Source organism: Lynx canadensis, chromosome D3 (assembly GCF_007474595.2).
Source record: "Lynx canadensis isolate LIC74 chromosome D3, mLynCan4.pri.v2, whole genome shotgun sequence".
Taxonomy (NCBI): domain Eukaryota; kingdom Metazoa; phylum Chordata; class Mammalia; order Carnivora; family Felidae; genus Lynx; species Lynx canadensis.
In genome coordinates, this window is record NC_044314.2 from 75,539,844 (window position 1) to 75,566,372 (window position 26,529).

Here is a 26,529-nt window from a genome sequence, read left to right on the forward strand (position 1 = left end):
GCTCCAACCCCTACAAACCCGCTCAGCTTCCTGGCTCTCCTTCATATCCTCCGCAGCCAGACCGTACGTCGGGCCCTCCATTAGCACCATATTCTCAACCCCCCGGGCCTTTAACCACTGGAAGCTTCTCCTGACTCCCTTCCCCCTGTTGCCAGCTGGGCCTGGCCCCCTTGTCTGGGCTCCCCCAGCATCCATCCCTGTGACATGCCCCCCACCTGCTAGAACTGCCAGTGCATACTTTCTTCAGTTTCTGTACTCGGCTTAATACCTGGTGTAGATGGAAACCCACTGTCCGTGCACATTTGCGGAGTGAACGAGCTCGTTTCTTTCTCTCCAACTGCTACAGCAAAGGGGGCGAGTCGGGTGCCATGCGGAGGGGCACAAAGACGCACAGGGGCCCGGCTCTGAGAGCAACTCACGTTTTTGTGGGGAACGACATGAGGGACGTACTGCAGGATCAGCTGCGCCCGTCTTCTGTCCTTGTCCAGTTCTTGGAAGAGCACGCTAGGTTTGAGGTCCCTTCGGAAGAAAGGCATGGGTTTGGGGTTATCATAGGACAGCAGCTCTCTAGCGCAGGGGCGGCCAGCTCCAGCTTGCTGCCGTTTTTGTAAGCAAGGTTTCGGCGGAACACGGCCACATCCGTCCACCGCGTACCGTCACTGGCCGCTTCCCGCCACAACGGCAGACTGGGGCTCTTGCAAAGGAGAGCCTCTGGCTGCAAAGCCTAAAATACCTACTCTCTGCTCTGCCAAACCCCACTCTAGTGCCACAACATAAGGGCCGACATGTCATTTATAAAAAATGGCAGACATCTTGGGACAGACACCTGGGTAGCTTCGTCGGTTAAGCTCGATCTCGGCTCAGGTCACGATCTCACGGTTCATGAGTCCGAACCTTGAGACTTGGGAGGCTTGGGATCCTGCCTCGCCCTCTCTTTGCCCCTCCCCTGCTTGCTCTCTCTCTTAAAATACACAAACTAAAAAAAAAAACCAAAACAAAACAAAACTGCAGACATCTTACACTTAGTTGTTGTAAGTGGATCTCCCCACCCTACCCCCAAAAGGCCAGCTGTAGTTTTCATCCTGCTCATTCTGTTGATAAAAACCACCACTGAACTCTCATAACCTGCTGCTCAGTTCAGCTACAAGAAGTTTCTTCCCATTTGCTAACTATGCCCTGGCTTTGTCACCATTACTGAGCCCTGACCACCCTCAGGGTGAGCACATCCTCACAGGCACCAACCGCTGGGCGGTCTGTCCTCCCAGGGGGACAGAGGATGAGGGAGAGATGAAGACCCCTTGGCCCCAGAGCGCGAGCCTGGCCCCCACAAACCCGCTCGCCCGGCCCCGCTCCTCACTTTCGCAGCCAGTGGTCCTCGGGGGCAAAGCGCCGCCGGCAGTCCCTCTCGTACAGCACCATCAGCCAGCCGTGGACAGAATGGAACAGCTCCAAGGTGTCCCCCTTGGCGTTCTCTGTGGGTCAAAGAAATGGGAGAGCTGCAAACACAGAGCTGGTCAGGGCTGGCGAGGAGCCAGGAGGATGGCGTCTTGTCTCTGCCGGTCACCAGCCCCCACCAAGGTCTCTAGAGTCCACGTGGAATCGACAGAATAAAAGGCGCCCTGGGTACGTTCTGTTTGCAGGACCCTAGCGTCTCAGACACAATCACCACTGTCTGCCTCCCACTAGCAGCTGATCCAAAGGACCTTTTTAATCTAAGGAGCTTTGTACCAAGCAAACTGGAAGCACTTTAGGAGGTGAGCTCTGATTTGGAGCGTGCCCTGACACATGTTCTCTTTTCACAGAAATCAACTCAAAGAAGCAAGGGGAGATCCAGGGCAAAATCATCACCGTTAATAATCCTTCACACCTACACGTACTTCCTGAAGGGAGATGTAAAACTTCCATATCTGCACCTACTATCTTAAGAGGCCGCAGACAGGAGAAGTACAACTTCCAATTACGTGAATAAACGTGCCTGTGCAATTGGTTGTGATGGGCGATAAAGCTAAGCATCAGTTGATGTTCCAGACCGTGGCCTCCCCGCGTGCAGCACGACGGCTGGCATCTTCGCCTTACCTACGATCCCATCCCAGATCATCTTAAACACAAAGGAGTTCAGGAAAGAGGAGATGGTGACCAGCTCTTCCAGTTTGAATGAAATTTGTTCTTCGTAAACTTCGATGTCGTCAAGGATCCTAAATCAGATGGAAAATTATTCACAACTTCCCACGGAGGAAAGGGGGGGGAATGACGAGATGTGTACCTCTTACTAGACGAATAGAAGCTCACGAAGTAAGCTCTGATGGGTAGGATGTGCTTCAGGAGAACCCGGAGGGGAGAGCAGCTGGGGGCAGAGGTGAAGCAAAAGCGACCACATGCAGATGAGTGTGGAAGCTGGTAATGGGCATTTGAGGGATCCTTCTACTCTTCTCTCCGCTTTCTATTAACTTGAAACTGTCCATAGTGAAAAATTTAAAACCACAACGGAGAGAGGAAAACAACAATAGGCTTCCCTCTGTATTCTCCTTATTCATAAGGATCTGACTGTGACACCTTCTCCATCCATGCCTATCCATGCCTATCAAGAAATCTTGACAGAGTGTGTGTGCCCACTGAGAAAAGCTGTAGAATCTTTCCCTGCATCTGCAGCAGCCACTAGTGACCGTTAGTAGGTACCTGAGAAGTGTTTATGAGGGAATGAATGAACTAATGTTTGAAAGAATGTGTGAATAAATGAACTGCTTAAGATACAGCTCTACCTGAAAATCTCCTAAGTCTGCTCCGTTCACCTTAGGGCATGACTCGTTCTTGGGTCGTCCTAGACCCGGCCCTTCAGGGTGTCTTACCCTTGCCCTGGCCTCCAACTGCTCACGGAGCACCTCTCTCTGTGGTTCTTACCCAATCTGTCACCTTGTGTCCCTGATCCCCTCCCACCCAGTGTCTTCTACCATGAACATAACTGCCTGACGGGGCCCATTCTCATAATTCTTTACCAACCTTTGGAAAAAGTGGAATTAAAAGAATACCAAACACTCAAGTAGACACATAGACTGAAAAAAAAAAGCACTGACTGGGACTCACATCTATTAATTCCCCACTCTGAGCCAGGCACTGCACTGAGAACTTGACTTTCCTTTTCTCATGTACTCCCTATCAGATGGCTGATAACCATTTCTACTCTTTGAAGAAGGAAGCTCAGAGTGGTTAAGCAACTCGCCTAGGGTTAGTCGATAATCATGACAAGAACTGCAGCCCGCAGCCCTTCCTAAGTGTCCGGGACTGTGCTAAGCACTTTGTGTGCTTTATCTCCTGCAATCCTTACCACAGAGCCCAGAGACACGTGCTACTGTTGTTCCCGTTCGTAGGTGGGGAAGCAAAGGCTCAGAAAGGTGGAGCCCCCTTGCCCGGGGTGTCTCAGGAAGTGGCCCACCCAGGATTTGCATCCTGGCACTCTGGCTATGGAACTTTCCAGGTAACTACTAACCTAGCGAGGAAATGGTAAAGCAGTGATTTGAACCCAGCTCTGGGAGAATCCCAGAGCCCACACTCAGTGGGACTGAACCAGCTCCCCTGGAAGGATGGAACTAAGAACTGCTGAACCCCAACTATGTGCCACCTACTTTGAAAATGTTTTCTCATCTAATTTTCCTAATGACCCTGCCACACGGGTCCAGAGGATGGCGGCAATCACATCAGCAACTGCTTCCTTCCTGACGCTGTCATTGGGCTTCTCCACATTCTGGAGAGGAACTCGGCCCCACAGCAGTCAACCTACGTGACGAGGTGCCGGGAGCAGTCACAGAACAGCGTCAGCATGGCCAAGAGCTGCTTGGACTCTTCGGTGTCATTGTTGAGGCACTCCGAGAAGAGCTTTAACCCTCCGTGGGGCCCCAGCTCACAGATAAACGCCCACAGTTTGGGGAGCAGGTCATCAAGGTAAGTGAGTCCTGGAAAAGGACAGAGAAACCCAAGCTTCAGGTGGGGGCACCATCTGGGTCACGGTTTCTCCTATCTGCTGGGGGAACAAAACACTCCTATTAGTGGACACTTAATGGGTGTGAAAAAAAGGTGCAATTACTAAGAAAATCATTATCACCACCGAGAGTGACGATGGCAATAACAGCTACCGTTTAGTGGGTGCTTTCTATGTTCCAGATGTCATTCTAAGTACTCTGAATGCATTATCACCTTTCTACCTTGTGAAACCTAACGTTACCTCCATCTTATAAGGGAGGAAACTGAAGCCTGGAGAGGTTGAGTAATTAGCTCCAAATCACTCAGTCCAATAAGGAGCAGAGCCAAGAAGAGGAACCCAGGTCTGTCTGACTCAGTGTTTATATTTTAAATCAGGGGTCAGCAAGTTTTTTCTGGAAAGGCCTAGAGAGTCAGTACTTTCGGGCTTTGTGGGCCTGGCCTAACACCCTGTCACACTACTGAATGCTACCAGCATAGCACAAAAGCAGCCACAGATAAGATGTAAATGAACGGATGGGGCTGTGTTCCAATAAAACTTTATTTACAAAACCAAGTGGTGGGCCGCATTTGGCCCCTTTGCTGACCCCTGCTTTAAACCATCTTTCTGGCTCACCTACAATTTAGCAAAGCTTTCCTCTTTTCTACTATTCTACCTTTGTTAAAAATGGGAAAGCAATGAACGACCGTAGCAGAGATCCCGTGAAGTGTCACACAAACATTTAACCCTGGGTGGAGAAGACATTTTAGGAACGCTTCCCGATGGCATTTTAGGAATGCTTCCCAATGGCTACAAGGCCTCGGACACACAGGCTACGTCACTGTCACATTTTAAGTCTATTAGTACAGCTACTGACTCAGAGAGTCTGGCTCTGAAAGTCCATGTGTCCCTGAATCTACAGTAGGGCGTGTACCTCAAATTATTCCTCATTTTTCACTTTCTGCTGGAGTCCCTATAACCCCCCTCATTTTACAGGGCACTCTGAATTACTCGGTTCTGGACAAAGAACTGCTTCGGGAAGGTATATCCGCCTGGAGGAGGAGGATGACAGACTCAATCAGTGCTGCTCTGTGCTTAGACCAGGGTGGCCTGAAGGAACCAGAGAGGAGTGGCCACTTACTACTCCTGAAGGCTGGAGCTCACATTTTCCAAGGGGCAGGACGAGATTACGGAACGCAGACCCCTCAGAATTTAAGAGGAGGTGGAGACAGAGACGGAGTGAGCAGCCGCACTGCGGAGACCACAAATACACTCCTATGGGACGAGAAGGGAAGAGCAACTGCTCTCACATCATGTGAATGGCCCTCACGGCGGGGACGAACATGCTCGTTCCCGGCCTCAGACGCGGCTTCAACAAGGGCTGCGTCCGGCGCGACTCCGACGGCAACGAAGACGCAGGGCCCTGGGGAGCCGGGCCACAGGGCAGCACGTGGCACGCGAGGAGCGGGAGCAAAGCCCGTGGTCTCCCACACTCTGCTTTGTGTGTTGCTAAACAAACAGACCCGATACTCTACCGACGCTTCATGCTAGTTTATCTCCTTCTTAAAAGGATACGTTTTCAAGTCAGCCAAGAGAACTTCTGGGTTCTCTCACTGGGACGAGGAGGGATGCCGGAATTTGTGGTCGCCTCAAAAAGCTGAACGCGGGCCCATCACCTCAAAATCCTGTCACTCGATACGCTTCTCAAGCCCTCACACTGGGTGCTGGGGCCCTGGGCTCGGTCCGGGCCCCTTTTCGTCTGCTTTTACCCTCCCCCGAGGGAACCTGCTCTGGGCCCAGGGCTTTACACAGCAAGCCTCTGCTCACGCCCCCGCGCGGTCCACTCGCGTGCCTGCCTGGCACCTCGCTCTCCTCACGGCCAGGCAGGACTCTGTTCCCCCAGCCTCCCTCCCAGCGGGCTTCTCCAGCTCTGCAAATGCACCACCATCCACAGGCTGCGGGGGCCAACAACCCGGCCTCATCTTGGAAGCCTCTAGCCTTCACTCCCCCAAATCCAACTGTACCGTAGGACCTGCAGACACGACTTCTAAAACATGCCCAGGTGCCCCTGCTTTCAACCCCACCACCATGCCAGGCCTGTGCTGTCCAAGCGGGAACCGCGCTGCCCCCGAGGAGGCCTCTGAGAGTGTCTGGAGACGGGCAGCGTTGGCACGAACGGGGAGGGGAAGCGCCACGGGCATCTGTGATGGCTGGGCCGTTCAACATCCTACAAAGGACAAGACGGCTTCCACCGCCAAGAACTGTCAGGCCCAAAACACCAGCAGTGCTGCGGCCGGGAAACCCTGCTCCAGTCCAAGCCCACGCTGTCTCATGACGTCCGTGGTCACAGTGCCCATCATGACGGGCACTACATCCTTCCCGTGCCTACAGCTCATCTCCTCATTCTTAGAATCCCTCGGGGAAGAGACCCCGGCTGTCTTAGTCACCTCTTTATCCTCAGCCTGGCACACATAGGTGCTCTATCAATACGTGAAGATGAGTAAGTGTGAAGGAGACAGGCAGTGGCAATTTATGATGTAAAAAAAGGTACAATGAAACAGAAAAGTTCCATATCCTTTACGTAGTCAACGGCTTTACTGCTCACAGACTTCCTGTCCTCGTAAGACCAATTCCTACGAGCAAGTCCTGCGAGGCAGTGGAAAGCCCCCAGTACCCACACTCTTGTGTTCACAGGGGCGGGGTGAGGGGGGCGGGGCGCAGAACTTTCTTCCTTGCTCAGCTAAGAAGGAAAATGCTGGGCAGAGACCCATGTGATGAAGATATTATGCGGCCGATAAAAATGACACTTTGGAAGAACCGCTGACCAAGATAAAATGCTTCTAAAATGATTAACGGAAAGGGCACAACTACGTATTTCAGTCTAAATATATACATACGTGTAGCACACTCAGGCACAGGTGGTTATCTTTGGAAAATGGGATTAAACATGGTCTAGGTTTTCTTTCTTTTCCTTTTTTTTCTTCTAGTTTTCTATTCAGAAAAACAGTAACTTTTGAAAGCAAATGGCACTCCGTAATGAAAACAAGAGCCAGGTCACAGGAGCAAGCTGGCCGCGTCAGGACGGAGGTTAGTGTGAGCCATTTAGCTGAGGTGTATCAACCTCGAAGGGGACTAGCTCAGAAACAACCTCCTCCAAAATATATTTTCTGAGCTAAGGAAGCCAGAAGAAAATCAGCTTTTTCTAAGAAAAGTCATCCCCCAATGTTGGAGACGGAAGAAGACGCCTCAGGCCTCCCAACCTGTGAGTATCTGCAGCCGGATCTGGGTCAGAGTCGTCAGCGAGGTCTGGTAGAGGACGCAGATGTTGCAGACCTTCTGGACCTCCGCAGAGTCCACACGCTTACCCCCAACAGGCCTGAGAATATTCCGAACTGATGCGGACTTCTGAAACGCGCGCTTCAGGAGGTCTGGCATGGAGAGGAGAAGGAACGTGTGAGCAGACGCTCAGCCATCTGCCCAGTTTCACTCTGTAAAGAGCATTTCGATAACGTGCCTCCTTTATAGCCAGGGCCAGACAGTGGGGCCACTGCTCTGACTCAAGTTATCTCTCTGGGATAAATTAGAAAAGCATTAACCACAGGCTTTTAGGTGGAACCCAAAGACCTCTTCAGAACATCAGAAGATGTTCCAGAACAAGCCAGGCACATTCGACTCCTACAGGGGATTCCTTTACTTTGCCACCGGACTTCAGAACCCACAAGGGTAAAAATTCGACCGTATTAGGGGATGATGGGTGAAGGCGGGTGGTCTGGTTGATTCCCAGTTCTCTGTACTTTCAGAGGGGAGCAGCATCAACCTCGAGCACTGATACTTGCTTTGGGTTGTACTCGAAGGTTAGTTTTAAACCTTCTCCCTTACATTTACATCCTGCTGAAGCGACACTGAGCCCTGCTCCCGGGCAGCTGTGACATGGGGCTCTGCACCACACTGGCTGGCAGAAGAAAAGTCACCCGGAACCTGGACATTTGCCACAGGCAGGTGGCGCCACAGAACTCGGTGTCACTGGCATTTCCCGAACTTTTCTCAGAGTGGGCAAGAAACCTTTCCATGGACCCTATGACTGATTCCGCAGTAGGAGCAATGCCAAGGTGGCCTGGCCAGTGACCCAGTGTCCTCTGCATAAGGACCCCCACGTGGGAGACTTTTTCTATGATTAGGAACTCAGAAAGGCTCTACTTCCCTTAAGAAATGAACCTTCTGAGGCATGTGGGTGGCTCAGTCAGTTAAGCGTCTGACTCTTAGTTTGGGCTCAGGTCATCATCTCGCAGTTCATGAGATGGAGCCCCACATCGGGCTCTGCGCTGACAGCACGAAGCCTGCTTGGGATTCTCTCTCTCTTAAATAAATAAACTTAAAAAAACTGGGGGCACCTGGGTGGCTCAGTTGGATAAGTGTCTAACTCTTGGTATTGACTCAGGTTGTGATCTCACAGTCGGTGGGATCAAGTCCCGTGTTGGGCTCTGCACTGACAGGGCAGAGACTGCTTGGGATCCCCTCTCTCCCTCTCTCTCTGCCCCTCCCTCGCTGATGCTTTTTCTCTTTCTTTCAGAATAAATAAACTTAAAAAAAATTTAAAATTTAAGAAACGGGCCTTCTTTCTTCCTGCTAGAGAAGAGTAAGAAATGATCCCCACCCCCCTTTTCATTTTAGCTACTAGAAATTCAGAGCCAAATGGAAGTCCAGAGACAACCACCATGGCCCTTGTGGCACACCCATCTGTGGACACTCTTCTCTATATACGACCTCGGTTTTGTTCACCTACTGCTACTTCCCTAGTCCTTGTTTTCTATTCCTGAAGATTTTCTATTGCTATTTTGCTGAATGTGAACTTGGCTTAGTGGTCTTAAAACCCTTGTGGGAGAAGTCCGAGCGTCACAGAAACAGAGGGGAGAAGGCACACAGGGACAGCAGGAGCGGCCCCCGAGCCAGGCAGAGCCACAGGGTCGGCCCCTCCGAGCCACTTACTCTTCACGGGAAGCACGTTCTGGGGGGATGCCGGCTGCGCGTGGGCTGGCTCCTGGTTCTCCAGAAGCTTCTTGTTCAGGATGTCACTGAAGAAGATCCGGATCAGAGGCACCCCCCACAGGAACTGCAGCTGTTTGGTGATCAAGGGCATGGACTCGTTAAGGCTACGAGAGAGCAGGAGACCGGTGCTGTCAGCTCCGCCTGACGGATGGCCGGGGAGAGCCCGCTCAGCTCCCCAGCGGGCCTTCCACTTGGAGGGGTGGCTACAACCTGCCACTCGACATGGCGAGTAAGAGGATACGAAAAAGGGGGCCTAGATGCATAAGGCGCTGGCCTCTTTGCCTTCTCTGCCACCCCACCCAGGCCTCCCGTGTCGCCAACAGCATCCCTGCTCGCCCTAGGGCCGCAGGCTCCACCTGCCATAGTCATGCCCTCTCTCTGTTCTGACCCCACCCCATTTACCATCCAGTCGACAAAAGCCATCTGCCGTCTGCTGCACTGGCCTCTTCTTCACATCCAGCCCGCAGGCCTGGCCCGCGAGTCTCCACGACCCCCTACCTCCTGAAAGTCTCCCCGCTCCACGCCGCAGCCCTAGCGTCAGACTCACACTCCTGAAATCCGCCTTCATCACCTCCCGGCTTAAGATCCTATGAGGGCTCCCTTGGCTCCCGGCACCACAGTGGAAACAGCCACCACCCATGAGCACGAGCCAGGCCTAGAGGCAGGCCCTTCACGTACCTTATCTCCTTCAATCCTCTGAAACAACACACTCCGAGAGACTGTGAAAATCATCCCCGGGTTTCGGGCAAGGAGAGCAGGGTAAAGGGGCTTGTCCAAGTCCACTCAGAGCAGACCAGGTTGCCCACTGCTGCCCCCCCACCCCCCGCCCCTCCTGCCTCCCAGAACATCCTTCCTGAGGCCACAACACACCTGCCCCATTCTCCTCAGGCTGGGCTATCACACTGGGGCCCGTCACGGGCTGGCCATTTGTCTTTTCAACCGGATGGCACTCTGGTAGGAGGAAAAGGGAGACTATCCTGGGATTTCCTCCCCTGGCCCTCACTCTTTGTTTCAAGGACATCTGCCAGGGATCCAGGCAGCTATCTGAACAGGAAAAGAGCCGGAAGCTCTAGCCACCTTCACTCCCGAGACCTGCCTCATCTCAGCCCAGGAGGCTTGTTCTGCTTTCAAATCTGTGATGCCGTTTACTTAATCTCTCTCTTTGAGCCTAGCGCTTTTAATGTTTTTGAGTCCTTTAGTTACAAAATTTTAAATTTATATTCCACCTCTTGAAAAGGATCTGAGGTGACCTCTACCCCCTTTCAGTCACGGGGCTTATTTTAATCACCTCCAAAATATGGCAGTCTAGGGAGTCAGGAAAAGTGATACTGAAAAAGAATAAATAGGGTTGACAGATAAGGTTCACAATTTACTAAAGAATGAAATACAAAATAAATGATCTCAAAAAAAACCAACAACAAAAAACTATTGAGTGGCGCCTGGGTGGCTCAGTCAGTTGAGCGTCCGACTCTTGATCTCAGCTCAGGTCACGATCTCACAGGCTGTGGGTTCAAGCCCCACATCGGGCTCTGCACTGATGGTGTCAAGTCTGCTCAGGATTCTCTCTCTCTCCTCCTCTCTCTCTCTGTCCCTCCCCCACGCATGTGCATGCTCTCTCTCAAAATAAATAAACTTAAAAAAAAAAAAAACAACCTGTTGGTATTTACAGGTTAAAAAAAAGAAACTGAAGGGACATTCACACGGTTGTCTCTGGGTAGTAGCACAATGGGATGGTTTTTTTTCTTTTGGTCTTATCTAGATTTTATCCAGTGAATATATATTACTTTTGCAACCAGAAACAAAACAACAGAAGCTGGAAGAAAGATGGAAGGAAGAAGGGGGAGGTGGTGAGAGACAGGCAGGAGACAAGAAAGGCAGTGATTTGCCCTGGGACTTACCCATAGTCCACAGATTGGGAGAACCAGCCGAGGACGGGGTGCCAGTGCGTCAGGTTGGATTTCTTCTGGGACACGTACTTCTGACAGTAGCACAGCATCTGGGTGAGCAAACTCACGAACCCATCCGTCTCTTCCTCTAACACCTTGGGGCTGAGGGAGCCCAACTGCAGAAGGTTGCCTGCAAAGAGAGAAGGCTGAGTGCAAGGAGCCCGGGCAGACCCGCTTCGTCACCTGGCAGCCCCGCTCTCCGCCTGGGGCTCCCGCAGTCACGTCCATGTGCAGGAAGAAATCCCACGTGGAGAGGCACCTGGCAGCTGGCAGTGCCGGGGCTGCTCCGTGTTGCGCCTGGCTTCAAACCCTGGCCCTGCCACAGAGGAGCTGTGCGACCCTCAACCCACCTCTCGAATCTGTCTCCTCATCTAGAAGACTGGAATAATGATCCCCACTCTTGCCGTGAGGATGACAGGCAGACTCATACGCAGACGTGTGTGAACTTTAGTTAGCATATGACACTTCGATACGACACTAAAACTTGAGAATCGAGAGTCAATATAAGAAATGACCTTTGGAAGGACACCTGAATGTCCTAGGAAGTCACTCTTGTTCAGCGTTCACCGAAGTTACTCACCACGAACTCCCTTAAAATTTAGCCCCAAGGACCTTTTTCTCCATTAAAAAAAACCTCTTCTAAGTGATGAGAATTACGCTCTACCCATTCGCTTCTGTCCTTTCTCTACTTACAAGGAAAACGTAAAATAGATGATGAGGCTCTGCTCCGATCTAAACACCACCCAGCTGTGCCCTCCCTTCTCTTTTGAGATGAGAATTACCCAGGTGACTCATCCCATTTTCATTCTTCTCTTGGATGCCAGGAAGCTGAGGGCCAAAATTTAACATTTTTCACTCAGCCAGGTTGCCAGGTTGCTACATTTTCCATCAGTTTTCAATTCTACGTGTCTATTTTATGTATCTAACTACATGTCTTTTATCGTTAGGTACTTCCAAGCGTTACTAAAAACAACTCATGATCCCCAGAACAGTAAAAAGCAAACACACTTGGGCTTCTCCTGATGCCCAGCCACAGATACTCACCCATTAGACAAAGCGTATGGCATCCTTCTAAGCTTTCACATACGTCACGGCATCGATCTTCGTTTCTTAAAAATGCGATGAATTTACGAAGCATGTCATGAGATTCTAAAACAGTGAGGCGCTGCAAACAATTGCAGACTGTTAGAGCGGGAGCCGACAGGAAGAATTTCCCACTGGAGCATGAACTTGGTCGCTTGCACATCAACACCTAGATGCCAAACATGCTCTCAATGGCCAGGAAGAAAATGAACAAAGATGAGGACCTGGCTCTCTCGGCTGCTAACAAGGCCGCTAACAGCTCCTGCCTTAGTAGAAGTGTCAGGAGAAGAGGTGGAAATGAAGGGAGAAAACATTTTACTCTCTAATTTCTAAGAAGAATGGCAAAAATGGACTGGGGGTGGGGAACCAGAGAGCCACTTACCTCAGGGGTCACTGTGCTGAGGTGAGTCACGAGAGCAGGCACAGACATGATGTGGATGAGGAATGGCCGAAGCAGACTGTCTGAAAATTGTGCAGCAATCACAGGGCTAGACACAGACAGATCGCCTTATTCACACGGGTTTGCATGTTGCCCCGGAACCAAAGAACCACTCTGCCAATGCCCCCAACTCCCTTGAAATTATGCCTCACAGGACGTCTAGGAAAACTCAAGGCTGAAAATGGGGACATCCAGTCTCAAAAGATCACACATATGTACTAGATGCTCGGTTTCCCTTGGTGCCCTGTTACGTACACCTCTGCATGAGGTCATCAAAAACCTCCCTTAGGGGCGCCTGGGGGGCTCAGTCAGTTAAGCATCTGACTCTCGGTTTCAGCTCAGGTCATGACCTCATGGTTCGTGAATTCGAGCCCTGTGTCGGGCTCCATGCCGACAGCACACAGCCTGCTTGGGATTCTCTCTCCCCCTCCTTTTCTCTGTCCCTCCCCCACTCTTTCTCTCTCAAAATAAATAAACTCTAAAAAACAAAACACTTCCTTTAGCCTCTCAGTTGTTGCACCTGAGCCCCCTTGGGGGACAAATTCTGCAGACGTCCTGCTAGGTCTCAGGATGTGGCCTTATGTGTGGCCTCAGTGTTTGGCATGGCAGGGGAGGATGGTAAAGGAGACGTTCGCTGCACAGTCCCCACCAGTACAGAGCTCACGCTGCAACCAGGGAGCTGGACAGGCACAAGGGAAAAAAACAGAAACCGAGTCTGGGCAAAACGGGGGCCTGGGGAATGAACGGAACAAGGCAAGTTTGAGAAGGTTCCATGTGCCATGGATTCAATATATGTTGCTCTTGGAATACAAAATTGTGCCCAATATGTGAGACAAGAATAAAGAATGAGGAGTAGAGAGTATGGGCTCTGAGGTCAGGATAGCCTGGGTTCAACTCCTGGCCCTGTCACTCCCTGCTGTGTGACCAGGGCCCTGCTCATGCCTTAACCTCTCTGGGCCTTAACTTCCTCATTTATAAAACTAAGATTAGAGAATGTGGTGAGGAGTCAGTTAATGTGGGTATAAATCTTAAAACAATTGTGTGGCCCATGAATGTTGGCTATTTGCATCATAGGATTTAGTGATCACGTCTGAACATAACGTTTATAATTTTACAGACTTTCAATAGTATATCCTACTGTGACAAAAGCACTAGGTATTTTGTTTTAAAAGGTCCTGGCCATGTTCAATTACATTCAAATACTCAGAGGGGGAAAAGGACACTACTTAAGGAAAAGGCTTCAGAGCCGCCTGGCCTTCAGAGTGAGCCAACAGACTCTAACGACTCTAACGTACAGAGTGAAAAAATCTAAATGATGGAGGCTACCACATTCTTAAAGGAGAAGGAACATGACGGAATGGCTGGATGTGACCCTCTCGGTGAATCACTCTTGAATTACAACACTCTGGGTGGGGGAGGGACGTTGGAACGGAAGGGAAGACTTCTGTTCTCAGGAGACGGAGGAGGGCGGCAGAGCGGCCCTGTGTCCTGGAGCTCAGGCACCTGCGTGTCAACGCTTCCCTGCCTCTGACAAGAGGGGAGAGTGGGCGAGGCTGGAACGAACTGCTCCAGAAAGTGACTCAGAGAGAGCAGATGCAGGACACCTGCCACTGGAAAACCTGTTTGCACCTATGTCTTAGGACTCATTAAATACGACTCCTCTCAGAGTCTGAAAGGAAGGTGTGTTTGTTTACTAGATGATCTGGTCTACTTCTGTAACTAATTACAGCATCACTGGCAGACCCCTGCTCCTCTCGTAAGGATCTGGCTTCTAGAAATGGGCTGTCCAACGCAGTAGCCAGTAGCCACGTGTGGCTCCCGACCACTTAAAATGTGGTTAATTCAGATGCAGGTAGGCTTTAAGGGTAAAATACACACCAGGCTTTGAAGACTCAGTATGAAAAGAAATAAATTATTAATTTTTTTAAATGTTTATTATTTCTTTTTGAGAGACAGAGTGCAAGCGGGGGAGGGGCAGAGAGAGGGAGACCCAGAATCTGAAGCAGCTCCAGGCTCCGAGCTGTTAGCACAGAGCCCGATGCGGGGCTCAAACCCACCAACGGTGAGTTCGTGACCTGAGCCGAAGTCAGACACTTAACTGACTGAGCCACCCAGGCGCCCCAAATTAATTTTAACTAAAATAAAGAATTTAAAAGACTGACTACATGTAGAAATGATTATATTTTGGATATATCGATTTAAATAATTTCCCCTTATTTCTGGTCTTTTTAAATGTGGTTCTCATTACAGAGAAGGCTGCTCTAGACCAGCCTTGTCCAACAGAACTTTCCGTGATGGTGGAAATGTTTCTTCTTTGTGTGGTCCAATAAGGCTGTCACTGCTCAGTCTCACGTGGTCCCGAAGCACCTGAAACGTGGCTAATGCAACTGAGGAACGGAATTCTTTTTTTGTTTTTTATTTTAATTTTAGTTTCAGTTTTAAAGAGAGGGAGAGAGAGAGAATGCGAGCAGGGGGCAGGGGCAGAGGGAGGGAGAGAGAGAACCTTAAGCAGGCTCCACACCTAGCATGGAGCCAGATGCAGAGCTCGATCCCATGACTCTGGGATCATGACCTGAGCAGAAATCAAGAGTCAGATGCTCAACCAACTGAGCCACCCAGACGCTGCAAGGAACTGAATTCTTAATTTTAATATATGTCTATTTAAACCCCAGGTGGCTAATGGTTAGTGGAAAGTACAGTCTAGACCAGGAGTGGCAAAAATGGCTCACAGGCAAAATTCTGCCCCTTGCCTATTTTTGCAAATACAGTTTTGTTCAAACATGGCCATTCTCCTCTGTGTACGTATCATCTATAGGTGCTTTGTGCCACACCAGCAGGGTGGTTGTGACGGACACTGCATGGATCACAGAACCGAAAATACGTATTAGCGGGCCCCTTGCAGAAAAGTTTACCAACCAATCTCTAGACCATCGTTTGCTAACTGGTATTCCACAGGAAAGGAGTCCATGGGACACCAATAGACACGTTCCACCAGTGAAAACTTAGGTGGGGGTATTCCATGTTCAGATATGTTTGGGCTGGCACCAGATTAAACAGGCCCAAAGGTTCTTAGACCTCAGGACTTGTCAAGAGCTCTCTGCAGTAAAGTGCCCTGTGGATTAGCAAAGGGGGGCAGGGCAGGGAGCTTTATGTCACTGGTTTGACCATAACACTCCCCCTGCCCAAAGTTATTATTATCTTGGGAATTAAGATGATCAAGTTATCATATTAACATCTCCCCCAAGTCTGTGCTCCTCTCAACAGTTTAAGAATGTTCTGGACCCAGTCACAGACACAGCTTTGTGCACTTGGTAATTCTCAGAATTGCAGGCATAATTTCTATATGGCAGTACTTAGCTTATGTATTTTGTATCTCCAATCTAAGTGAAGGCAAACAGCACAACCTCTCTGAGCCTCCAGATTCTAACATTTTATTGTATTTTATTTATTTATTTTAAGTTTATTTATTTATTTTTGAGAGAGACAAAGACAATGTGAGTGGGGGAGGGGCAGAGAGAGAGAGAGAAAGACAGACAGACAGACACTGAGAGAATCCCAAGCAGGCTTTGCACCATCAGCACAGAGCCCAATGTGGGGTTTGAACTCACTAACCTGTGAGATCACGACCTGAGCTGGAACCATTAGTTGGATGCTTAACTGACTGAGCCACCCAGGCGGCCCAGATTTTAACATTTTAAACCTGGGCTCACAACACTACTCCCTTCACCCTCTACTCTGCCTTTCGCCGGGCCTCTTCCAGCTCAAGGGGTTCTCTTTATCTTATCAACTAAAAAGCTCAAAAGGAAAAATGCTTGGGTCTTGGGTCCTTGGCACAATGAAAGCAATTCGCTTTGAAAAGCTTCCTTCAAATCGCGATGCAAAAAATTCAGGGGCACAGACAGAAGAGCTGCCACAGATGCACCCTGTCTGTGAACAGAACAGGCAAGCCCCGACACGTAACATGAGGAACAGGAGGAAGGGAAAGCGAGAGGAGGAAGTTTCCGGAAGCACGCCAGCCCCTCAGCTGGAGTTACTTACCGCAGTGCGAGAGAAAAGGTCGCAGTTAAAGTGCTTTTGGACAGACAAGGCCGGGGTCTTGCCAGGCCACGGGTCAACAGCATCTGAAAAAGAACATTTTAACTGGTCAGGGGCCGATGCCAACCTACAGTCACTTGTACGTAAAAAAGCAGCACAGAAGTAAAATGAATGCTTCAGATTAAAAAAAAAAAAACAAACAAAAAAACCTATATTTAGAATGTTTTCCAAAAATGAAGGGAAAGCAAAGTAAAGGGTATCTCCTTCATTATACCACTGTCTCTCTAAATATTGTGTTTAAATTTTTAAAATAAGAAACAGCCAAAAAAGTTTACAGCCAATAAAAAGACTACCACCCTTAAAATTTCATATGTATGCTACTCCTACATTCTGGCATCCAGTAGAAGATTCCTCACAGAGACGTGCTGCTGACGGCACCACCTTCGGCCATCACACCGCCTCCCAGGGTTCATGTGAGAAGAGGAAACCCGATCAGGAAGGAGCCCATCTCAGCGCCGGGCAGGAGGAAGGGTTCAATCAATGCTACTTCTAAACCCGAGAATTCCAAACCACTTTTAAACAGCGATTAGAGTTCCGGCATTTATTTCCCCGGGTGTGTGAGCCGGCACAACAGGGGTGGTGTGGACAGAAGGGTGTTTGAGGACACAGCAAGAAAGCTAACTCCAGACTTCACCCAAGAAGGAACCCAAGGGAATCAAATCCTGAGGCCTCCCCTCTCGACTTTAAGTGTCAGCGGCTGGGTCATTTCTGCAGCCAGAGATGTAGCACAACGAAGGGACCCCAGTGCCACTGTCCTCCCTCGACACAGACCACAAGCGACTCAAGGTGGGGGAAGGGACAGGACGCTGAGCATTAAACTCCTCCTGCAAAAAGGCTTCTGTGAAGAGGGCACCAGGTAATGCCAAAATCAGCTGTGAAAATTCAAGTTCAGGTACTGAAGAGAGAGGTCACGTGTTCGGGGACGCACTCACAAACCTGCAGCACAGGATAGAATCCATGCTGGTTGAGATGTCCCATTATATTCGCACAGATGTGGTTCATGGCTGGCCGAAGATTCTCCCCTGAATGAAGAAAGACGTGTGAGAGAAAAGGCACTGGCCTGACCGTGAACTGTTTATAGCACACCCCAGGCCCGAGGCCATCATTTCGGTGGCTTGTCTTCCTACTCCCCTTCAGCCTGGTATCAGGCACAGGGAGAGGATGAACTCCTGAATCCACTCTCCTGGAAGGTCCAGCTCAAGTGTCACCTCTTAGGATGGGTCCTATGATCTCCCTCAGCCAGAAGTAATGTCCCCAGCCTCTGAGCACCTGTTGCACCTTTCCTAATTCCCTCCGAGGGCCTAGCACCGTTTGCTCTCTGTGGCCACCGCCTCTCCCCGCTGGGAGACAGACACCCTGGAACTCAAGGCCAGAACTCCCCAAGATTTAAATGCCCCCCCCCCACAGCCCACGCCTTAAAATAACCCCTCTTTTCTGGCCAGGAGCCTTTACACATAGTTGCCTCTGTTCTCAAAGTCCTCCCCCTTGGCTCTGCGAACCCCAACTCTCCCTCCAGCTGTTCACTCAGACATCACTTCAGCGGGAGAGCCTGAGTCCCAGACACAGGGAGGCAGGGCCTCCCGGATCCGCTCAACGTTCTTGTTTCTCCGTAGTCTTCCTTCTGAGCGCTACGTTTCACACGGTCGTCATGACATGTGTGTGTTCACATGTAAGTCCTTCCTATATTCGCATATAGTCACAGATATGGGACTTCCCTTTAGCGTCTATCTCTCTCACCAGACTCTCCAGTTCTGTGAAGGGCGGGCGGGCACATGGCAGTTTTGGCACCTGAAGCCCGAGGGCAGCAGCCTTCTCTGTATCTCCAGTGCCCGCACAGAATGTGGCACGGAGAAGGCCATTTGCAGAGCGGATGGACAAAATGAACGGACAAAACATGGAAGGCTCAGTACGGCATCTGAGGGAGGAGGCAGCTTCATGATGCAAATCTTATGGACAAAATAGAATTATTTGCTGCCCAATGATTGTGACACGAATGACAAGGCTTGAGTGAATATCATCACTTGGAGGCTGAGGTGCTATGGGAGTTTTAAAAAATGAGCTCAGGGGGACCGTGCCTTTAAACAAATTCAAAGGAGAGATTAGAACACACAATCCTGAATGTATTCTGCATATTACAATGCTATCTGATGGAAACGTCAAGGGCATCTTCATTGGTATGCTTTCAGGGCCCCCCCTGAGGCTTATGGCAGTGAAAATGCTTCTTAAAAAGGAGAAAAGGTCCCCAAGGTCTCTATGCAAATGCTACTTGGGAAAGATTTTGAAGCCAGTCCCACAGACCTTTTCCGCGGAGGATTTTCCATGTTGAAGTGTCTGTGAAGGTGACAAGCATTGTGAGGTACAGCGTGATGAGTCTGGAGTCCTGTAAGATTTCAGGCTGGAAAACAACAAAGAGACTGAGATGAAGTCATACGTCCGACAGCGGAGCAGCCACTCACAACTTGTCTGGATGCACTCTGCCACCAATCGGCGAGTCAGGACCGTCCGAGTTTATTCTTTTACTCTTGGGGAATGACCACTTTGGGAGTTCAGGGACAGGGATTGTGGCACACGAATCCTCGAGCACGGAATCTGAAATACTCTCCGGAATGGAGAATGAGAATTCTTGGGAAGCAAGCTGACTGGAGCTGGCCTGCTGTGTACATGGATGGATGGATGTACGGACATACGTTCACTGGAGCAGCAGAGTAGAAATGCAATTGAACGTGACGGGGACTCTGGGCTCGGACTCCCTGCTTGACCACTGGCTAGATGTGTGAGTTAGGGCAAGCTGCTTACCCTCTCTGTCCCCCAGTTCCTCAGCTGTTGACTATGGGTGGTAACATTGCTTTCTTCATAGGGTTGTGTTAAAAATGAACGGATTAATGTAAACAAAGCACCAAGAACAGGGCCTGACACACAGGTAACTCTATGTAATACCGATTATCATAATCATAATTCATGCTTGCTGCCAGGTCAAGGCCAGGAGAGTCAATCACAAGTGCCCTGAGAGAGATGGCTAGAGATATGGGGGCTCTGGGGACATCTGCTCCATCGCTCAGCTCCCACCTGAGTCAAGCCTCTGCCCCTGAAACCTCTCTCCCAATGTGCGAGGTGAAAATGTCCACTGTTTGCAACCACTCACACCCCTGCCCACCTTCTCTTAACACAAGGGTGGGCATAGGACCAGAAGGGCCAGTGGCAATACCTTCCCCCCTCTTGCCACTGTGACCAGTTTGAGGTTGAGACCAGGACAACACTGGGCCTTTACTGTCCTCTCTGATTCCTAAACTAGTGGGAGAGGCCTCCCTTTTCTCTTTGGTCAAGATAAGAGTGAGGATATGAGGCCAGAACTACTGTGATTACAACAGGAGAGAATAAAGCGATTCCAAAAGGGAGCAGAGAGGAGAGAAAGGGATGAGGGAGAATCCTAGAAGCTCCTGGCTCTGGTCATCCCTGGCTGCCACATTACAGAGAATATTCTATAAAAAATATTCTCGGGGCACCTGGATGGCTTGGTCGGTTGAGCATCCAACTTCGGCTCAGGTCACAATCTCATGGTTCAGTTTGTGAGTTCAAGCCCCATGCCGGTGTCTCTGCTGTCAGCACAGAACACATCTTAGATCCTCTGTCCCCCCAAAATAAATAAACATTTAAAAAAATATTCTCCTTCTTGCTTAGCTTGTATGTATTAGGAGCTGCACATGTTGGATTTCTGCACTTGTTTAGTTAAAAAATTTTTTTTAATGTTTGTTTATTTTTGAGAGAAAGAGAGAGAGAGAGAGAGAGAGAGAGAGAGAGAGAGAGGCAGGGGAAGTAGGGGAAGTAGCAGAGAGAGAGAGAGAGGGAGACATAGAATCCGAAGCAGGCTCTAGGCTCTGAGCTGTCAGCACAGAGCCTGATGCGGGGCATGAAGTTATGAACCGCAAGATCATGACCTGAGCTGAAGTCAGACGCTTAACTGACGGAGCCACCCAGGTGCCCTGGGTTTCTGCACTTGTAACAAGAAGCCTGACTAGTATAATGTAAACGATAAGTTATCCATTATTTCAAAAGAATAAAAAGAAAGGCAACAGATTTCTGGGTGTCAAGACTGTGGTGAGCATAGGCCAATGTTCAGAATGTTATACGTGAAAAGGACTCATACTGATAACGGTATCTAGCTTGCTCTCTCCTAGAACAGGGGTGCTAATAATTCTTTACTAGACTCTGATAAACTTCCAAAGAAATAACCTATGATGGAATCTTGAGGACTCTCAAGATACACTCTAAAGGCCTCCAATGAGAGGGAATATATTTACAATGAAAAGGATACATTTACAGGTGTCTTGTTCTGTTTTTACCTTGAGCTGCTCAAGAAACTCACAGCAACACCAAAGAATGTGTTTGATCTGTTTAATCCACAGGAGGGTGAGATCCTTGGAAAGAGCCAAGGACACATACCACACCTACAAGCAGGAGAAAAAGAAATGTAATGGGCAGAAACAGGGACCAAATTACATATGTTCTAGCTACTGGGACAGGACAAGTTCACTAGGTCCAGCGCTGGGGAAGGCAGTGGGAATGAACAGGTGAATAAACAGGGAGTAGGACTTATCTGAACACTAAACCCATAGATAAAATAGCCTAGTGAGGGAATTTACCATCCTAAGAGGTCAGAGGAGAACGCAGTCCTTGGATAATGAAAAGACTAAGAAAACCAGTTGCACTGCGGTAATGTTTTCAATTCATTACTTATTAGGCAGGTGTGTGTGTCCACGTATGCAAAGACTGACCTAACAAAATCATAACACTTAGCAGGAACTTTCAGAACCAAAGAGATCGGCCTGAGAGCTTGTGGGAGACTTCCCAGCCCCCGTTTTGCTTACCTTGGGTTCGTTCTCAGCATCCATGCTGCTCAGGATGCAGCGACACAACTTCTCAAATCTCTGCAAAGAGGAAGGATGGGGGTTACACGTTTCTGCAAGCCACACTGAAATGGGAAAGCAGCAAGCGTTCTGTGGGTACCTGGCACGTGCAGGACTCACACGACGCCAGATGACTCACGGACGTGATCATATCGAATTCCCCCTTATAGATGTGGAAACTGGGGATCAGAAAGGCCAACGTAAGGTTCTCAAATTGGTGGCCCACAGGCTGGAGGAGCCCTACACGTGGTTTCAGCCAGGGGTGCCTTTGGAAAAAACACAATCAACCCGGCAATCTGGGCCTGTGCTCCTGCGGGCTAGCAGCTGTTCCCGGGGTCGCGCTCTCCCGGTGGCCACTCTGTTAAGCACCACAGACACGAACTTTTTCCCCACAACCTGTCACGCCATCATTTTTAACTCGAAATGCAAAAGGAAGGAAAGTGGAAACTGGAAACCACGTTACGCTGTCTATACCGGCCCTGGATCCACCCTTAAAAGTGCTATGGCCCCGGGCAGCCACCTCAGCATTCTGGACTAGTTTCCTCCGTCAACAGGGGTCACCTCACGGCACCTGCCTGTCCTCATCTTCCTGCCTGTGTAGTCCTGCCTCTCTCTGGGCTACATGTTCCGCAGGGTTAGAGACCCCACCCATCTCATTTCCTTCTGGGGCCCCACTGCCTAGAAGAAGGTCTGGCACAATGGGATGCTTAGCAGTAATGAACGTCTAACCCCTGGGAGCACAGAGGCCCTCCTCGATGGGACCGTCAGTACTATTACAGACAACTCGCTACTTCCTGGAATCGTTTCTAGGCTGATCATTCCAATCCCCAAAGTGCAACCAGCACGTTTCATTTGGTTTACAGGATTTAAAAGAAATTTCAAATTAGCTACCAATTTTTACAAATGAGAAAAACGAGTACAAGGATCACCAGCATCTCTCTTCAAAATTCACAGCAGTCCACCACTGGCTGGAGCCCAGGACTGGCCGCCCCCCTTCAGTGGCCATGCCACATACCCCATCAACTCCCTCTGATGTCATCATTCCCCATCACCACCACCTCCTGCCAGTTACTGATTATTTCTTTTTTGTTAATGTTTATTTATTTTTGAGAGAGCGAGCGAGCGAGCATGAGCAGGGGAGGGGCAGAGAGAGAGGGAAACACAGAACCCGAAGCAGGCTCCAGGCTCTGAGCTGTCAGCACAGCTCCCGATGCGGGGCTCGAACCCACGAACTGTGTGACCATGACCAGAGCCAAAGTTGGATATTCAACCAACTGAGCCACCCTGGTGCCCCTACTTATTATAATTTGTTGTTTTCTCCTGTAAATGGCTTCTTCCACTCAGTTGCCCAACCTGCCTCACTCCTGTATGCATCTGAGTCGGAGTGCTTGTCATGGTCAATGTAAAAGAATTGTGACGATTCTCAGAAGCACTGGGTGTAATCCCCACAAAACACGTCCCAAGAAAATAAAAAGGGCAGGATGTGGTGGTAACAGAATCTATCTTGTAGCGTCACTATAAGGATTAAATGAATTATATTTGCAAAATACTTTCAAAAGACCTGGCAGATGGGTGAGCACAGTGTTCACTACTATTATTTTACCTCATTATCCTCTTTAATTCTGAACAAGAACAGCAGTTTCCTGGCAATCTTAAAAATACAAAGTGCGCTTCTTTTACTGGACTCCACGTCATCAGCTTTAAAAAACTCATCGATCTCTCTCCTAGGAGGGGAAGGAGGCGGAAAGACATTTTAAATTAGGAGCTCACAGCAGCTGGAAGGCTTTTCAAGAACTGTAGGAGAAAACACCATTTTTTCTTGCTATTAACTGGGGACAGGGGACAACGTGCTGAGGATTTCCCAGCACCCACCGGATCTCTCTCTGCAGTCGCCTCCGACATAGGAAACTGCGAACATGGGCCTGGATCTCGACGGCCGCCCGCTCCCGCTCCTTCTGCACCAGCCTTTCCTCCCGAGCCTGACGGGCTCTATCGATGAACCACGCTCTCGAGGTCTGAGAAACGGTGAACATGTTTGCAAGTTTGCACGAACCCTGCAAGGAAAACGGCGAGTGGCTGACGTAGATCATTGAGGAAGAACACACACAGGAAGGGGCTCGCGAGCCAAGGGCGGGCGGGCACGCACTCGGGCAGCAGCAGAGCTACTCAGGACCCTTCAGTTCCCTCCACAGCGGCTAATAGCTCTCCTGGCACAAGTCCCAACTTCCTATCGGCTCTTTTCATGCACCTCATCTAGACCAGCGGTGCTTTTTCCTGCATTAAATAATCACATCTTCTTAAGAGGACAGCATCTGCCACAGGGTGTGGGCTCTGTAATTGTTTAATAGATGAACAAAGCATGAACCGGTTCCATCCATAAAGCTCTAATTCAAACCAGGCATCCTCTAGGTCAAAGGTTCCTAGGTATTTGAATTTTCTGGAGCAGTCTAAAGCTGATCAGTCAAATTTATTTTGCAAAGTACAGGCTTGAAGGGAAAAAAAATCGAACATAATTATTTACCGTCACCATTATTTCATTTCTCTGTTCACTCGACAAATATTTACTGGTATCTACTTTGTGCCCAGCACAAAATAAGCCCTTATTTTTTATTTTATTTTACTTTATTTTTTTGGAAAAAGAGCCATTTTAACGCTAAAAAACCAAACGTGTGAGTCCAAAATGCAAGACAATCTGTTAGGTTGAATACATTCGGTTTTATGTATAACTTACCCGGCTGTCCTTACTGTTCCCATTCTGCCAAGGGCTGATAAGGACTTCGGAGCAGAATCTGTCCATCCACTGACTGGCAGTCCATCCACTGACTGGTTTTGGACAGAGGGTCTAAACTGTCCATTACATTTTTATCTAAATCACCAATCACTATCTTTTCCCAAAGATGTGGCTTTGGCTATGCCTAGAGCACACAACATGGGTCCGTGGAGCCTCCCACGCTGAAATGATTTCTTTGGATGCTTGAAAACTTTGTCATTCTATCCCAACTATATAAGCAGTCAAGCCGACAAAATTATTCAAAGGGATTACTCAGAAATCCAGACTTCTGGAAAACAATCCCTTTACCATGTTACCTCCCTCAAAGCAGCGCCCACATGAAAAGATCATCAGGAATAAAAAGCTCATTCAAGGCTCTTTCCATGTCAACATACCGAGAGGCTTCTGTGGTCCCTTTTTCAACACAGATTCGCATCTGTTAAACAACATGTGGGTCTCTCATCGGTAATTGTCAAAACAAATGAACAGAGCCCACCTGGTCATAGGAAGGCAGGAAAGAAGGCAGGGGAGAAAAAGGTAGCAGTCTTCTGAATCACTTGTTCTCTCTGCCCAGCAGCAGTCTGAATAGCTCACCTGAGGACCTGCCTGTGACACAGAAACGCCAGGTAATCATTAGTGATGTTGCACAGGACTCACTATGCCGAGGGCAGCTTCTCACTTCAGAGGAGCTTGTCCTTCCTGGCAGAAGCAGAAGGAAAAATCCAGATTCGGGGTTAAGTTTTACAGGCAGGGTATCATATATCTTCCGCATTGAATAAAAGTAATAAAAAGTGCCTCTGGTTTAAAACCCTAGTATTCTCATTTTTACTTAATGTCTGATTTAATTTTTTAAACATTTATCCATTTTTGAGAAACAGAGCATGAGCAGGGGAGGGACAGAGAGAGAGGGAGACACAGAATCCGAAGCAGGCTCCAGGTTCTGAGCTGTCAGCACAGGGCCTAACGCGGGGCTCGAACCCACGAACCGTGAGATCATGACCTGAGCTGAAGTGGGATGCTCAACCGACTGAGCCACCCAGGCATCCCTTCATGTTTAAATGTTATAGTGTACCTCCCCAGTCCTTCAGCTGAAAGGGAACAGATTGAAAATAACCCCAAAGAAGCTAATTGAAGCCGCACACACTTCATGGCACTAAGCACGAACAGAGGGGAATGGCATGTTAAGAAGCCATTGAAAGTTATGTGTGGCATTTTTTTAATGAAAAACATTTATGCCTAAGAAATGAAAAACAACATGTAGACAGTGGTTGTTTGGAGGTGGAGGAATGATGGGAAGTTCTGCTTCCTGAACTAGTCCGTTTTCCAAATTCTCTGCAGAAAGCATGCAGTGAGGCAGCACAGCACTGTGAGAGGCACACAGCCTTTCGAGTCACAGCTGGAGCCCGTCTCTAGCTCTGCCATGCAGCCCCCACAGGGAGAGGTCTCAGACCCTTTCTGCCTTAATGAGACAATTTATGTCAAATACCTATCAAGGTGGCTGACAGATTACACAGTAAGTCTAATTGACGTATTCTTTGTACAGATTCGAGAATTTTTTTCTTAACTCTGCGGTACGGGCTCTCATCTGTCTAGTCACTAAGGGCCCTTATGTTCCTCCCCCATTAAATTTTGTCCTATCCCTGGGTGCACTAAGATTCACCAGTCCTGTCACTTGGGCTATGGCCCTGTTTAGATTGGTTAACAGCTTCAAGCTCCAGAGAGCTGCAGAAGACAGGGCCCAAGCCCTGAGCACAATGGTATGACTCTTCCTTAACAGGCAGCGAGTCCCTCATTTGGGAGGGGGGGGGAGGATGGGGGGGGGGAAAGGGGTGATGAAAAGAAGGAGCCTCTTCTCAATGGAAAAACAGGAGATTGCATATGCAAACTGACAAAGTACCTGAAAGGCTATCTCAAAACTTTCACTTCTCCCAAGCAGCCTCGTAGGATAAGATCTCTTCCTTGAGATTAGCATCCCCTCAGCAATGTCATATGCTGGTTTTGTTTACACCGTATAATAGTCTGTACTTGGCAGTTTTTCTAATTCCTTCTTATTCTCCTCTTCTATCTAAAATCTACCAGTTTATTAATCAAAACACATTACGAAGTCTTTTAAGTGTGTATTCGAAGTAACTGTAATGAAAGATTACACAAACTTTGACTTAATCAAAGAAAGAAAAGGCTGTGTATAGTAGAAAAAAACCTTGGATCATATCGAGTACCCTTGGTTCTTTTTAGTTCTCAGTCTACCTCATTTGGCCAAATTATTTATCCTCTCTAGGCCTCAGATTCCTTAT

General features: G+C 49.0%; 1 protein-coding gene across 8 annotated transcripts in view; it reads right to left on the reverse strand.

Moving 5' to 3' along the window:
• The window catches only part of UBE3B (ubiquitin protein ligase E3B), a 52,710-nt gene that overhangs the window by 24,523 nt on the left and 1,658 nt on the right, over positions 1 to 26,529 (reverse strand). For 2 of the 8 annotated variants that reach the window (XM_030292210.1, XM_030292206.1), the window contains exons 2-18: positions 24,732 to 24,841; positions 23,338 to 23,519; positions 23,069 to 23,189; positions 21,427 to 21,486; positions 20,902 to 21,006; positions 18,860 to 18,956; positions 17,498 to 17,583; positions 16,505 to 16,587; positions 12,410 to 12,515; positions 11,989 to 12,109; positions 10,897 to 11,074; positions 8,939 to 9,102; positions 7,213 to 7,380; positions 3,776 to 3,947; positions 2,077 to 2,195; positions 1,358 to 1,472; positions 420 to 519 (exon numbers count right to left, since the gene is read on the reverse strand). In XM_030292210.1, coding sequence (XP_030148070.1) covers positions 420 to 519; positions 1,358 to 1,472; positions 2,077 to 2,195; positions 3,776 to 3,947; positions 7,213 to 7,380; positions 8,939 to 9,102; positions 10,897 to 11,074; positions 11,989 to 12,109; positions 12,410 to 12,515; positions 16,505 to 16,587; positions 17,498 to 17,583; positions 18,860 to 18,956; positions 20,902 to 21,006; positions 21,427 to 21,486; positions 23,069 to 23,189; positions 23,338 to 23,498 — 1,956 coding nt within the window. In that variant the 5' untranslated portion in view covers positions 23,499 to 23,519; positions 24,732 to 24,841. Of the gene's footprint in view, positions 1 to 419; positions 520 to 1,357; positions 1,473 to 2,076; positions 2,196 to 3,775; positions 3,948 to 7,212; positions 7,381 to 8,938; positions 9,103 to 10,896; positions 11,075 to 11,988; positions 12,110 to 12,409; positions 12,516 to 16,504; positions 16,588 to 17,497; positions 17,584 to 18,859; positions 18,957 to 20,901; positions 21,007 to 21,426; positions 21,487 to 23,068; positions 23,190 to 23,337; positions 23,520 to 23,611; positions 23,740 to 24,196; positions 24,600 to 24,630; positions 24,651 to 24,731; positions 24,935 to 26,529 lie in introns of those variants that run through there. The other 6 variants (XM_030292209.1, XM_030292203.1, XM_030292204.1 and 3 more) reach the window with 5 other exon arrangements.